Source organism: Sminthopsis crassicaudata, chromosome 6 (assembly GCF_048593235.1).
Source record: "Sminthopsis crassicaudata isolate SCR6 chromosome 6, ASM4859323v1, whole genome shotgun sequence".
In the NCBI taxonomy this organism is placed as follows: domain Eukaryota; kingdom Metazoa; phylum Chordata; class Mammalia; order Dasyuromorphia; family Dasyuridae; genus Sminthopsis; species Sminthopsis crassicaudata.
Window position 1 is genome coordinate 78,402,143 of NC_133622.1, and position 15,320 is coordinate 78,417,462.

General features: G+C 34.3%; 2 protein-coding genes across 5 annotated transcripts in view; one reads left to right on the plus strand and one right to left on the minus strand.

The window, feature by feature from the left end:
* The window catches only part of DCLK2 (doublecortin like kinase 2), a 212,045-nt gene extending 211,373 nt beyond the window's left edge, over positions 1 to 672 (plus strand). Inside the window, exon 17 of the mRNA XM_074272520.1 lies at positions 345 to 672. Coding sequence (XP_074128621.1) covers positions 345 to 455 — 111 coding nt within the window. The 3' untranslated portion in view covers positions 456 to 672. The remainder of the gene's footprint in view (positions 1 to 344) is intronic.
* Positions 1 to 15,320, minus strand: part of LRBA (LPS responsive beige-like anchor protein) — a 742,057-nt gene that overhangs the window by 15,766 nt on the left and 710,971 nt on the right. The gene's annotated exons all lie outside the window — the stretch shown is intronic.

Consider the following 15,320-nt stretch of genomic DNA (forward strand, 5'->3'; position numbering starts at 1 on the left):
TTGTCCTTCTTCAGGGTGGAAGAACACTGATCTCAATTCTAAAGGTAGGGAGCTAGGGTGTATCCATCTACAGTTATATCTAGAATGCTCCATAGTGCTATATGCTAAAGTCTGACTGTAATGCATTGGTGAGAGGTAGAAGAGGGGTGATGCTAGAGTAGTGTATGAGCTAAAAAACTGAAGTAGCCTTGCAAATGATTTTGATACTTCTTGGGTAAGAGCCAAGACAAACTCACACTACGAAGTTCAATACTCTACTAATTATTTGTTCTATATAACATGGCTCCAGTTTAATGCTCTCTACATTAAATAATACTCTGCAAACCACTTTATTTCTCTCCTAGTGTTTGATAACAAGAGCCAAGATAACATCCCAGGAGAAGAAAGGGAGAAGAAGCAAGGAGTTTGCTGACTTTCATCTGATTCAAGTTTTCAAACTTCATAGAAAGCTTTAGCTGAGCGTCTTTGAACCATAAAACAATAAAAAAAGGAGTTAATCTACAAAATAAAAGGAACTATTAGAAGAGAAGTTGGTGCAGTTAGTTATACATACAAGACTCAAGTTCTCTTACCCCCCAAAGAGAGATGAATATGCTTCCATTATTTGTAAAAATTACTTTATACTTTACTCCTTGCCGCATGAGTTCCCTCCTATTTATCCCATGTTTTTTTCCATTCCAAAAAAAAAAAAACCAATTTTGTTTCTGAAATTACTGTCAAGCTTTATCAGTTGGTAGTCTTTTATCAAGAGTAAAAATCATTGCATTCTAAGGGATATATTTTTGATGTGATAATCTCTTCTTGTTCTCATAAATCACTATTTTATGGGGGTAGTTGGATGAAAAAGATTTTTATGCCAGATTTTCTTTGTAGAAAGCCAAAATTTTATGAGGAAAAGTTGATGGTGAATGCAAACATTCTAATTATGGGTTAAAGACAACAGTACATGTGGATGAAATGAATGAAAAGGAAATACTTGGCTTTATCACCTCATGTAAACATGTCAATGAATGAAACAAAAAGAATGATTTCTTTAAAATACTCATGTTAATTCAGTATCTGTAGTTTTCTACGATAATACTTGTTGCTGTAGAACTCCAAGACATTATTTTTAGTTTCTGATTTAAAAAAAAAAAAAAAAAAGTAGTCTTGTGATTTCATCAGTATGAAGAGTTTCTAATAATAAACCTTTTCTACCTGTGCAGATCAGCATGTCCTTTGCAATCAACAGTCTTGGGGAGATGCCTAGAGTCCTGAGAAGTTAAATGATTTGACCACTATCACAGCCAATGTTTGGCAGAGGTGGGATGTGAATTTAGGTTTTTTGGATACTGCGGCCACCTCGCCACGCACTACCCAGCTTCTCCCTCACATTTGTCTTTAAAAAAGAGATTGTTTTTGCTAAGTATAATTTTGTGAACAAGAAAATTCCAAAGTAACACTATTTCTTGCAATAAAGCAAGATTGAAGAAATTCTCATAGTTTATCATTTATAGTTAGATATATCTGGATAAAAACCATAAGCATTGTTTTAGTAAACTTGTGATCACCGCTTGGTAAACATGCATAAGACTTCAAGAGGTGGTATGAGTGAAGAGAAAGATAGTTCTTCAGAACTGACCTTTACTGCTTATGCTGCTGTTCATCAAAATAACTTCTTATAATAAACTCTAATCCTAAATTCCAATCCTTCACACCTAGCCTTCTTTTCCAACATGCCACTACATGATACCCCCTTTTGGGAGCAGGTGCAAAAAATGTTTTTCAGAGGAAATGGTTTAGTCTCTTTGCTTGGTATAAAGTAGATTTTTATTTCTTTTCCTTCAAATCTAGTGTTCTTTACTCATATTTCCTGATCATCAAGCACCAGGATAAAAATTATGCTAGTACAACTCATTAGTTGTGATATAACAAGTGTTTCTAACATTAAAATTTCAGTTTCTTTTATTGTATATTTCAAGGACTCAAAACTGTGAAACCTCACCAGACACTTTTAGATCCAAACTGGAACTGAAATGAAATTGTGAAAAGGCAAAGGAGATAATCAGAAGGCTTTAAAAAAGCAGATTGTGCATATGACCCCCAGAAATTTCCTGCCCACCCCCAACTTAACAATCCAAACTGTTAAGTATGACCCTGAAGTTCAGCACAACATAAATGATAACCCCCAGAAGGCAAAGAAGTCAAACCATGAGTTTGTGTGTTGAAGTTCCAAAGTCTAATAGCATTATAACACTGCAGCGTGAAATTCCCAAAGTAACATTATAGCAGGAATCCACCTTCCCAACTCTGCTATTCTCAATTATTTCTATTCATCACTGACAGTTATTTTTAGAAACTCATGTTGTTGAAATAAGATGATACCAGTCGTATTTTTTTCTTCTTCAAAGGAAATTAAAACAATCATTGTCTCCCCCTGAGACAATGTTTTAAAATAAGTACAGAAAGGGGAGATGGGGGGAGCACAAATCTTCTCAAAAACGTCAAGTTGATTCTTTTGATAAAAATTTTCCACTTTTAATGGGACACAAATCTTTAGCTCTTTTTCTGAGACAGTAAGGTCTACTTAAAAGCTGATTGTAAAGCATAATAGAACTCTTTTAAGAAAGCTTTTAAAGTGATACAGCTGGAAAAAAAAAAAGACATGGCTTTCAATATAGCAGAGAGAAAATTTTATTTTGCTTCTAGTTTAAGGAAACCACTTCAGCTCCCTCCTCCTTTTTATAAGGAAAAAAAAAAAAAAGCCCGGGTGGGAGACAGACTTTTAGAGTGCTTTTGAAAAGCAGGAGAAAGGACTTCAAAGGAGAGGAGGCCTTTGTCCTTCCAGCAGGTTTACGAGCACTGATGCAAATCCCAACTAAAGGCTGAAAAGAATACTCAGCGCATCTTGATGGAGATCCTTAAAGGAAGATGAACAAGTCAAATGAGATTAAAGATAGTCCAAATCCTACCCTTAATACCAGGACACAAGAGTCGTCCAGATGTGCTTTTCTCAGCCCAGGAGCCCCCAGCCTGCCGCAGCCTTGCCCACTGCCAGCACCCGGCGCCACCCTCCCGGGCTGGGAAGCTTTTCTGAGTGCTGATGGCACAGAGTCACTCTGATGAAAGGGCTTCGGGACACTTCCCCCCCAAAAAATGAGGAATCTGTCCAGGACTTCAAGATCGGCTAACTTAGGGATGTATATCACTCTCTATATATTCACTATCCACATCACAGGAACACAAACCTTCTTTAAAGGTTGGAAAAACACTTCAGGGGGAATATTGCTGTTTATTGATCAAAAGAAACAGAAGCCATAATCAATACCATTTTAAAAAGAAATCAAATGCCTTATTTTAAAACCACTATTTCCCAAAGAGAAATTCATTCTGAAAGCAATAAGCTCCACTTATTTCTACATGCCTATTTCTACATCCCTACTTTGGAAATTTTCATTCACAGTTCCTCCTTAGTCTTCAGTCAACTTTCCTCTAACATGAATAGGAATTCTGAGGTGTTCTTCTGTATGTTATCTGGATGGATTTAAAAAATCCTAATTCTTTTAATAATTTTCAAATCATATTTTTATAGCTACAGGATTTATTATTATGCCTTCATGTAAAATTATATTTTATAATTCTGACCTTCAAATAAAATGCAATTCTTCATTGTCTTTACCAAAAGAATTCTAACAGAATTATGTTAAGTGTTTAAGAACAATCCAAGAATAACTAAAATTCAAATATTGAATTTTAAAATAAGTAAAACAATGTTTTTCTGTTTTTAAAATTATCTATCATATTGTTTTGCCTTCTCAGTAGGTACAGAAGAGGTGGGAGAGAATTTGGAATTCAAAATTTAAAAAGAAATAATGTCAAAAATATGTAATAAATTGAAATGTTAAAAAATTGATCGATTTATTTCATAGACTGACTTCTTAAAACTACAATATAACTGAAAGTAAAAAGAATCCAGATCTTGAACTAAACCCTATAATGAAACTATCAGGTGCATATGAATAATAAACATATATTTACATATGTACATATTGTAATGCTATCTGGTACCCAATTTTAAAAAATATATATATGCCCATCCCAATGGTGTTTGGTTTCATCTTAGTAACACTTGCATACTTCCAAAATCCACATAAAACAGTGACCATGAAACTTTCAAAAAAATGAGAACTTTCAAAAAAATGAGAACTCACACATAGTAAAAAGGAGGATTTGCTGGGAAATATTTTTCAAAGCTTCCATACTGACTTCATGAAAGTCGTCAGTGTAAAAGGAAATTTAAATGGATGGTTATATCTTATTACAAAACAACAATAAAACCCCTCAAAACTTGAGAAGTGTTTTTCTTCTTATGCCCAAGATTTCTTCTTTTTTTTTGTCAATATGATCACATTTACTTTAATTTTTAAAAGTTGACAAAATGGGCAAGCTTTAAAAGTGCTTACATCATTGCTTCCTTTAAGTGTAGCAAGCTTCTCAGAATCTGTTGAGACACTTTTGGCAAGTTCCTCTTGTAAACAAAAACAATGCTAGACTAGAAATGCAAAGGAAGTAACAATACTTTACTCTTTCAGCTTATGAAATAGACCTCTCTACCAGGAGATTTGCTTTCCCATTTTGTAGCAATGGCATCGAGCTCCAAGAGACCATAAGAAAATGTGGCAGTACAGGTTTTAAATGGGAAAGTTTACACTTGTAAGCATTCACATTTTCAATAAGATTCCTCACAGGAGTATGCCATATTCAAAGTATGGGGGGGGAAAGAACACAAAAAAAGGGTTGTGCATATTAAAAAAATTTTTTAGAATGTCTACTCAAGTAACACCAAGTTACAAAATATTAAAGCATTATAGGTTTCTCTAGTACTCACAATAGACTCACAACACTAAATCTATGACCTTATCATCCTATGATCTTCCCAATTCCTTTGTTGAATTCACTGAACAGAATCTGCTCTTCAGCTCCACCCTTTCTTATTCATTTATTTGACAAATACTGCATATATCATAGTGTGGAATGTTGTATTAAGTGAAGTAAAAAATGAAGTTTAGGCAAGAAATAGTGCCTGTCTTCATGGAACTACAGAATAAGATACACAAGGTGATTAGTGCATTTAAGAGTGTGTGTGTGTGGGGGGGGGAAGATCATTTTTAAGTTTTAATTTTTCTTAACTATTGGGTGAATAAGGAAGGTTTTATGGAAATCACACAGGATTTGGATTTTAAGCGATGGATGGAACTCGACAAACATGGAGAGGGCTATGTTCTAGGAGCAGGAACCCTGTGAACAAAGACCCCAAAGAAGGGAATTGGAGAGCTCATTTGTGTTGTGGGATCTGTCTGCTTTTCCTTGGGGGATGGGAGAGGTGAAAGAGAGATAACAGTTCAATTTGTTGGGGTTGTAATAATAAACAATAAGAGATAATTCAAGAGAGGATGGCTACCTTCTGAAGACTCAGAATTTGATTACCAGGCAAAGGGATTCGAACTGCAGGAAGTCAATGAAGATTTTTGAGCTGAGGTAAAATGACCATGTTTTTATTTAAGGAATACTGTTCTACAGTGGTATGGCAGATAGATTGAAGTGGAGATGTAGAGGTGGCAAGACATACAAGGAAGCTATTACAGTGGCTCAGGAAGGTGATAATGAGTAGATTGTACCTGTAGTTGCTGGTACCACGTGGTCCTAGGGAAAATAGAAAAAGGCATAAGAAGTTGAGAAAATACATTTCTTTCCCTTCTTTGCAGAAACAGGTAACTGTGGCTATGAAATTCTATACCTACTTTGGCTGATATATTTGGTTAGCTTTCCTGAATATTTCTTTCCATATTAAAAAAAAAAAATCATTATTCCCAGGACAGGGGAGGGAGGAGAAAGAAGTTAGTGTTCAGGATAGCTAGGTGGATAAAGCACCAGACCTGGAGTCAGGGAGTTCAAAATCTTCCTGATTTAAAATCTTCCTGAGTTCAAATCCAGCCTCAGATACTTACTATCTATATGACCCTGGTGAAATTAATCTGTTTGCCTTAATTTTCTCATCTGTAAAATGAGCTGGAGAAGGAAATGGCAAACCACTGTAGGGTCTTTGTGAAGAAACTCCAAATGAGAAGAGTCAGACATGATTGAAACAATTTTACCACAAAGCAATTAAAAATGAAGAATGCTGCCAAACTCTTACTCATTCTTCCCTTCCCTACTGTCCAGGGCATCATCATTGCTCTATTCACCCAAATACCCCACCTAGGTGCTATCTTAAAAGAATATTCATTCTCAATTTGTCTCTCTCTCCCCTCCCTTCCTCCCTCTCTCTCTCTCTCTCTCTCTCTCTCTCTCTCTCTCTCTCTCTCTCTCTCTCTCTCTCTCTCTCTCTCTCTCTCTCTCTCTCTCTCTCTCTCTCCTCCCTTCCCTTCCTCCATCTCTCTGATTTTCATTCTTTCTCCCTCCCTTTCCTTCCCTCTCCCAATTCTATATGTTGCCAAGGTCTATTAATAACTTTTCTAACATCTCTTAGATATAGCCCCTTCTCTCCTCTGACACTGTAATCGTACTAACATGGGCCCTCATCACCCCATGTTTGTATCACTACATCCGCTTGCTAGTTGATCTCAATGCCACAACCCTACTCCCCTCCAGTTCAGTTCTCACTCATGTGATCGTGTCAAAGTGATCTCCTAGAATACACATTAGCTTCCTTGTCCTTAACCATCCACCATGACTCAATAAACTCTCTAGGATCAAATATAAAACCCTCCATTTGACTTTTATAAAAGCTTTTTGTGATCCGTCTCCTCCCCACATTTCCACATTCTTCTCTCTTACTCCTCTCCACATTTATTGCAATCTAGTGACATTAAACTCCTTGCTGTTCCTTAAGTAAGACACTTAAGCTCCCAACTCCAGTTATTGCTCCCGCATGGAACACTCAATCTCATCTCTTTCCCTAGCTTCCTTCAACCATGGTTAAAACCTCACCTCCTACAAAACGCCTTTACTGATCCTCCTTAATGCAAGTGCTTCCCCTCTGCTGATTTTTCCACTTTATCTTCCATACAGCTTATTTCTACATAGTTGTTTACATGTTGTCTCCCCTATTAGACTGGGAAGGTCCCTAACCACAGAGACTATCTTTTATTATTCTTTCCATCCCCAGAGCTTAATAGTGTTTAACACACAGTGGATGCTTAAAATAATCGATAAGTGATCCATCTCCTAAAAGAGAAGTGATGGTTCTCAATGTTCCGAAAGAGACATTGCTTCTTAGACATGGTCAGTATGGGAATTTGCTTTGCTTGATTATGAATATATGTTACAAGGATTTTTTTTTTTCCAAGTGTGAGGGAAATAGAAGGTAGGGGGGGAAAAAAGGCTGATTTTTTAAAATAGGGGAAACTGAAATATGGGTGATTTATCAAAGAATATCAATAAAAAATTTTAAAAGAAAAATAGAAAAGGGAATAGCTTGAGACATGGACATATGTTATCAAGTAAGGGAAAGAGGGAAGAATTAGCGATAACTCTAAAGTTTTGAAAATGGAAGACTAGGTCAGAAGCAGAGCCACAGACAGAACTCGTCAAGCCCTAAAGTCAGAAGTTCCAAGAAATCTCCCATACCACAAAGAAAGAGATCAAAGAACTCAGATAGGGAGTAACAGTTATGCTAAATTAAAGTATTCCCACCTTTCTCTTACTGTCTTCAAAGCATTTTTTCTTCATTAATTTGCAATTCCTATGATTCTTCACTTAAACTTCCAACTTCATCTTCTACCTCATTCTCCAGGTATAATATACAAAGTATTTCTAGCAGTGCAATTAAATCCTTTTATTACAAAAAGATCTGAATGTCTAGTGGAATTTATTATACTGGAATTATGACCATGTAACATTATTATGTAAGATTTAATCCTTAAAGAAGATAACTCCTTATTTGGGCTATTCAAAATGTCTTCTCAACAACTCATCTACTAAACCACAAACAGTCCTTTGAAATATCTTCTTTTCACAATTTTTTGTACGTTTCTCCCATGGGGCATGTGGAATTCACAATTATATATTTAGATCACAGAATTGTAGAGCCCAGAAATGGAATTTTGAGAACATGCAGTACAACTTTTACTTTGTAATGATGAGGAAACTGAGGCACAAAGAAAGGAATTTGATCTGTTTCAGCAAAATATGCAGATTTTTGGCAAATGTAAAGGGGAGTATAGGGAAATAAGCATTTATATAGCACTTATTAAGTGCCAGACATTATTCTTATCTGAGCCTCACAACAATTCTGTGAGGCGCTACAATTACCTTCATTTTATAGTGGGTGGAAATTCAGGTAAACAGTTTATGTGACTTGCTCAGGGTCACACAACTAGTAAGTGTCTAAATCCAAACTTGAACTTGGGCCTTCCTGACTCCAGGAGCAGGGAGCTATCCATTCACTTTGCCTCTAACTGATAAAAAACAACCCATAGAGTTTGAAAAAAGCTCTGTAGAATGACAGGCCACAGGAAGTAAGAATTAGGATGCTCTAAATGTTGCATGTTCTAAAGCTCACAGCAACAGAGATTTAGAGCTTGAAAAAGGGTCTAGGTCACCTAATCTAACCTCTCAGTGTGTATGAGGAATCTGAAGCTCTCAGTGGGCATGACTGGCTCAGAATCACACAGCCAGGAAGGAGGAGTCTGAGGTGCATGCCAGAGTCCATGCTGACTCTAGCACTAGTGAACTATGCTGTTTAGGTTTGTCTAAAATGCCTCTAAGCTAGAGCTGGTTCTCTGAAGAGAAATAAATAATGACACATCTTTAAGTTTATCTGCATTACTAACGATTGAGAAATCGCTTTCTCAAGAATAGACAATCAAGAAAACAATAAATTAACCACTGATTTGTAGCACGTAGTGATTTCCAAAGAGGGAGCTGCCTTGGAGCTGACTCCTGCATATCCAGGAAACTCAAACTGTTCTGATTCTGAAAAAGCATATTTCAGCATATGGGGAATATACATTGTTAGAATTGTGAACAAATATAAGCAAAGACTTAAATGTACTTACCCATTATCTAAATATAATACCCTTTTTCTTCCTACTTCAAAATAACTACTAATAAGAATCATTCCTAATATAATAGTAATAATAACAGTACAATAGCAAGAATAATAGTAATAATAACTCAATAACCAAGCTGATACACGAAAAGACAAACTGGGGCGGGGGGGGGGGGGCATTATGTATGTAGATAGCCAATTTTAGAGTAAGGAAGAACTGGATTCAAATCTTATCCTTGGCACTTAGATTTAAGGATAAGTGACAAAAAAAAAAAACCTAGGACTGCAGCCAAATCTTTTTGATTCAACATTTTCAGACAAGAATTGTTGATCTGTTTTTTTGATGGGGGTAGTTTCCTAAAAATGAACTCCTACTTCCCCCATAAAAAGGTTTTATTACTGAATTCCTTTAAAACTCCTAGTTTCTCTGAAACTTTGCTTTTGTGTATGAAATCATCAGGACCTAGGAGGACTTGCAAGAGGGTAAAGGCAGTGGTAGTTTCAGTAATAATGGCAGCAGCAGTAGCAGGGAGAAGTTACTATTCAAGTTAACAGAAGATTGCTATAAAAAGCTTTAAGAGTAAAAAAAAAAAAAAAAAAAGAATTAAAAACCCCAGAAGATAATGTGAGACAAATAATGCTTGCTTTAGGCAAGCATTATAAAAATCAAAACAACTCTACACTTGACCTTTGTGTTATCAATTTTGTAGGAAAGTTGGTTTAAAAAATGCATATCCTATTGATAGTTGTCTAGAAAATGAAGACATTAAAATCGTTGTTTGAATTTTTTTTCTTAGAGATAGTCCCATTTATTATCCAGATTTTATAATGAATAAATTCTCTTCCTACAATTTCTTTTCTTCCTTTTCTACACTCTCACAAAAAAATAAAAAGAAACATTTTGAATTTAGAGATAAATTCAGTCTCACAATTAAATGGATGGTCAGCTCACTTTTCTACTTGAAAGTCTCTTAAAAACATTGTTCAATGATTATAGAAAATTTTGTCTATTTATTTTTAGGGTTAAATCTAGAGAAATTTTAAAATTAAATTTCCAATGTGAGTATAAAGACTAGACCATACAACTTTTTCTGCAGTTTTAATGTTTGCATATGAAGATATTCAGACAAAGTGTCAAATTTAGAACATAAATCACCAGTTCTCTGTTCTTGTAGTTATAGAGCTACAACTTAAGGGCTGAATGGTATAGTCATTTTTTTTTTTCTACAACTAAACAAGGTAAATAAATATGATATATTGGTACATCATCCCACCACTCTGCATATGGTGCACATTAAGGGTGTATTCATTTGCCATATGAATATAATTCCTTTTACCACATCTACTCTTAGTTCCAAGCAGTAAATACAGAGTTGTTTTGCCTGGAACTTGAGGGCCTGCATTACATCATCGAGCACTAACCATCTTAGACCTTCTGGAGAATTTCATGCATACAGTTTTTGTGACACCTGAACTTGAATATTGCCAACACACCAACTTGTGGAATTCTTCAAGGGAAGAAAGCAACATATCTGGCCACGAGACAGACATACTAATGCTACAAGGGAAACTACAGCCATCACCGTAATGCACACTTGGCTCCTTTAAAGACCCAAACCTCACTGCAGATAAGGGGATCTGGGATATTCTCTGGCACCAAAACCCTCATGCTTCATATCCTTTTGTTAAAATCATAAACCCTCTACCACAATTAGTACAAACTGGAATAAAGTCCCTTGGACAAGGTTATCGTCTCTAATTCTTTTTCTAAAGTGAAGTGTTCAACCAACTGACGGTCTCATAACTGTTTATTTTTTTAGCACATTTTTTGAAAAATATTCAGATGTAATGTGTTCTGTCCCTTTGAGTCAAGTAGGAAATTTTTTTCCATGTTTCTAAATAAAATACAACCTTAGCTATTGATTACAATTCTGCAAAGCAGAAAAATAATTATTTTTACATTTTTACAATCACTTTTTAAACATAATAATGTTAAATACAAGTATAACAACACAAAGAGGTGCCATTTCAATCCTATCTCATACAAATTTACTTTATATGGCAACTTAAAAAAATAAATAAATAAAGGTACACCTGTATTATTTAGCAGATTTCTCCAGGTATTAGTACTATTAATTTCCCAGTGATGACCAGCAGATGGTGCTCTAAGACACTGACTTCTATACAGTAATAATTGTTAGTTTCTATCCAGCCATTTTTTGGCAAGACAAAGAATAAGGATTTATCAGTAGCTTCAGTGAAAGATATTAGGTTTTACCATAAAAAGGACATAATTCCTGTATATGTGCACAAAAATATACATATGCATAAGCACATACAGAGAAGCACCTAGTAAATAATTCACACCTGGACATATAATACCACCACTTTTCTCATAGAGTTGATGTGCAATACATGTGCATATCGGCAGTATTTATGTTCATATTGTAAGATCATTCTAAATTCATTAAAAAAAAATTTAGAATGCCTCAAAGTTAGAATTCATTTTTAATTATAGGAGGAATGTCTCATTAGGGGGATACTGGTAAAATTAATAACAGTAGGACTTACGGTAATGACTTAAGTGATTGATGAGAGTACAACAAAATGAAGTTTTAGACAGAGAAAAAACAGGGCAGCTATATCATACAGTACTTTAAAAAACAGCTCTGTGGTCTGTTCTTTCTAGCCTTATGGTTAATAAAACCTTCTTTCTAATTAATGGTGCTGAAATATTTTTTTAAAGAACAGAATCATGTTGTGATGAAAACACACACACACACACACACACACACACACACACACACACACACACACAAGTAAAAATAGTTGCTCTTTTTCCTCCTAAGCAGACGCCATTCTCATAAAGCAGAAAGCTGACATAGATTAGCATGTCTGATTGCAAAGGAAAAAAATGCCACCTTTCAATCAAATCAAAACCAGAATGTGCAAATGGAAAACTACCTCAATTGAGATACTACAAACACAAATCTAAGTCACAACTTAGTCTATGGATGCTTGTCTCTAAGGCTCATTACCTGGGGATTAAAATGCATACATACCCCATTCACTAGTCTTAAAGTAATTAATGGGCTTTAATTCTTTAAACCAAACTGTAGGTTGCTTCTATTTTTATACTAGAAATAGTTGTAAATAATAGCAATTACTTTATACTTTTCAATATGTAAGATACATAATGACTTTTGAATGCTTAAAATGTTGCAAATTTCAATACAAAAACTTTGATGATTATTTATTTCAGCAATAATTAGCTATGAAATCAATAACACAGGAAAAAGGAGTTACTCAGGAAGAGCAAGCCTTTCTCTCTGGTAGGACTCTCTCTCATGAAAAAAATAACTAGGAACTAACAACAAATGTGAGATGTTTCAGTTATATATCAATGCTATTTCTAATTAATTTGTAACAAGTACACTTTACAAATTAAATTTATAGTTTATTGTTCTAGATATTTAGAAAAGTATTTTTCACAAAAGTTAATAGTACATGATTATCATTCAAAGACAAAAAAAATTCTAGTAGATCTGAAAACATGGTATTTGCAATATAACAGGCCAATTTCATTAAACACAGCTTTTTTTAAGTCTAGAGTTGTTATACACAAAATATGAATTAATTTGACTTTGCCCAGATGATATGCATATTAAAATTGGGTAGCATGTTATTTTTCATTCTCTCTCTCTTTTTGTTCAAACAGTAATAAAGCTATCGACTTTACAAACTGCACTAGTATTAGATCCGGAGACAGTGAAGTGATAGAAAGGAAAAAAAAAAAAAAAAGAGAGAGAGGCATATGGCCTGAGTAAGTAAAATTAAATTTCAAAAGCAGACTTATTCTCTTGACTTTCAAATTGGAAAAACTACTCCATAACTAAATGAGACCTATAAAAAACTGAAAAACAACAGGCCTAGAGATTTCTTTCATGTGCCTTTTTTTTTTTTTTTTACCACATAGGAAGGGAGGAAACTTCTAACTCAATAGTCTTAGTAAAACAAATTATTATATGCATCTCTGGGCTTTGTATGTATTACTATACAGGCAAAAAAAAATTCAGATTATACACATTAGATATCAGAGGAAGAAACAGACTGTATGTGTAAAAGTTAAAAAAAAATACTCATCTGGTAAAACTGTCCATCTGAAAATTAACTTGACTTCAGAAATTGTCAATGGTGTCATTCACACAATAACAAGTACTAATTTTACACACATATTTCTGAGTAGTTCATAGTCCAAACACTTTTTTTTTCTCTCTTAAGAATTAGAGACAAAGGTAGAAAAAAAAATAAACTAATAGTTGCTCTATTTAATTTTCTTTTTGATACCTCAGAGTAAATAATGACTCTAAATTAAATTGTAGTATCCGTTATTTTTTAAAGGTCAGAAATGGAGTGTAATGATGTGGACAAAGTGGTGGGTTTGGAGTCAGGAACCTGGGTTTGAACCTCAGTCCATCCAAGTGCCACCAAAGTAACATGGAACAAATTCCTTAACTTGTGGGACTTTTCCTTCCCTATCTGTAAAATAAACAGGCTGATCTAGTGGGCCTATATGGTCCCTTTAAACTCTAAATCTATAATCCTATGAAAGAGACATAATTTGCTTTGAGGAAATTAATTTAGCAAAAACATATTACTGTCTGTCCCGCATTTAGACCTCTTGTACTACTTTCACATAAACATAAGGAAGAGTACCAGTCTCTAGACAAACTGAACCTGCAGTCTTTTATAAGTAAGTCATTGGATTGCCCAAAAATCTGGTGTTTGCTAAGTTGTCTATCTATTTAAAGGACTTGATTACAGCATTGTTATTATCATTGCTACTCCTGTTTTATAGATTAGGTGAATGGATCTTTCAGTGTAAGAAAGGTTCTTAATAATAATAATAATAACAATAAATTATATATATACACACATATACATACATATATATATATACATATACATATATATATAGCACTTTGAAGTCTGTACAGTACATACATGATCTCATTTAATATTCATGATATACTTGTATGGTATACAACAGATTACTGGTCTCATGAACAAAACTAAGACTGATAAAGTGTCTCAGGGGGAAGTGAAACCCAGGTCTTCCAGCTTCATCAACACTCTATTCACCCAAGTTTAACTCCCAATTTATGGCTCTAGCTCTTCAGTGTAGTTCTTTATAAGGTATTAATGACAAGCTCTCCCTCTTCACCTTTAAAAAAATTTATTGCAGCCTCCTGTAAAAAAATATTTGGAAATTCTAACTCATTATGTGAACTTACCTTTTTTAAAGACATCAACAATTAGTTGATGTGAAACCCAATAATCCTAGAGATATAAAAGCATAACTTGTATCATTAGGGACTTTTAAAATTTTATTCTAGAATGACCAAATCTCACATGGAATGATGGTCAACTAAAGTAAGTGAAGGTATGAACCCCAAACCATCATCTATCATCAGCTCCCATTTCCTCAACCTCCTTTTTAATAAAATGCTGGCAATAAAATGGTTTAAGAAAGGTAAAACTGGATAGACTTAAAGGTGTTTCTAAATCTCTGAAAATAAATAATACAAAGTGACTGATTTAGCAATTATGAACATCTAGGGAATTATTTTCTGAAGAAGATAGGAAAAAATAAGTTAGATTTGAAGGTTAATAATGAAAAGTACAATGTACTTTTATTAAAAATGATACTCAGAGGGAAAACCCCATCCACATATGGTTATTGTGTTCCAACCACATGTAAAATGGAGGTGCAACAGAACTCTCAAATTTGATCTCAAAACACATTATGGCACTGCACATCAGCCCTACACACTTTAAAATTCTTGATTCCTCTAACATTTGGAGGGAATTCTCCTAGTTTGGTTTAAAATGCAGACACTTGCAATTCGTCACAGAAAACATTTTGCTTGGGCACCACATCATACAGTCTCTGTTCATCAATATTCAAAATATTTATGCAAACAGGATTGGATCTGAGAAATGTGTTGTCCCAGGTTATTCCAGATTATCCCAGATAAAATATTTAATCTCCATAAAAGTATATGTAGAAATTTAAGCACAATCTATTAAAAATCAAAGATATATAAAATAGATTTTAAAGTTGTGGGGTTTTTTTATTTGAGAGGCAAAGGTGACATAAATAGGTACTTACTGAACTACTTGGGTAAAAACTACTTCTGCTTACCCTAACAAAATAAATTGCAAGTTGCTTTAAATTAGGAAACTGTAAATATTTAAGAGCAGTTAAAATGCTCTACTTTGTGAAATA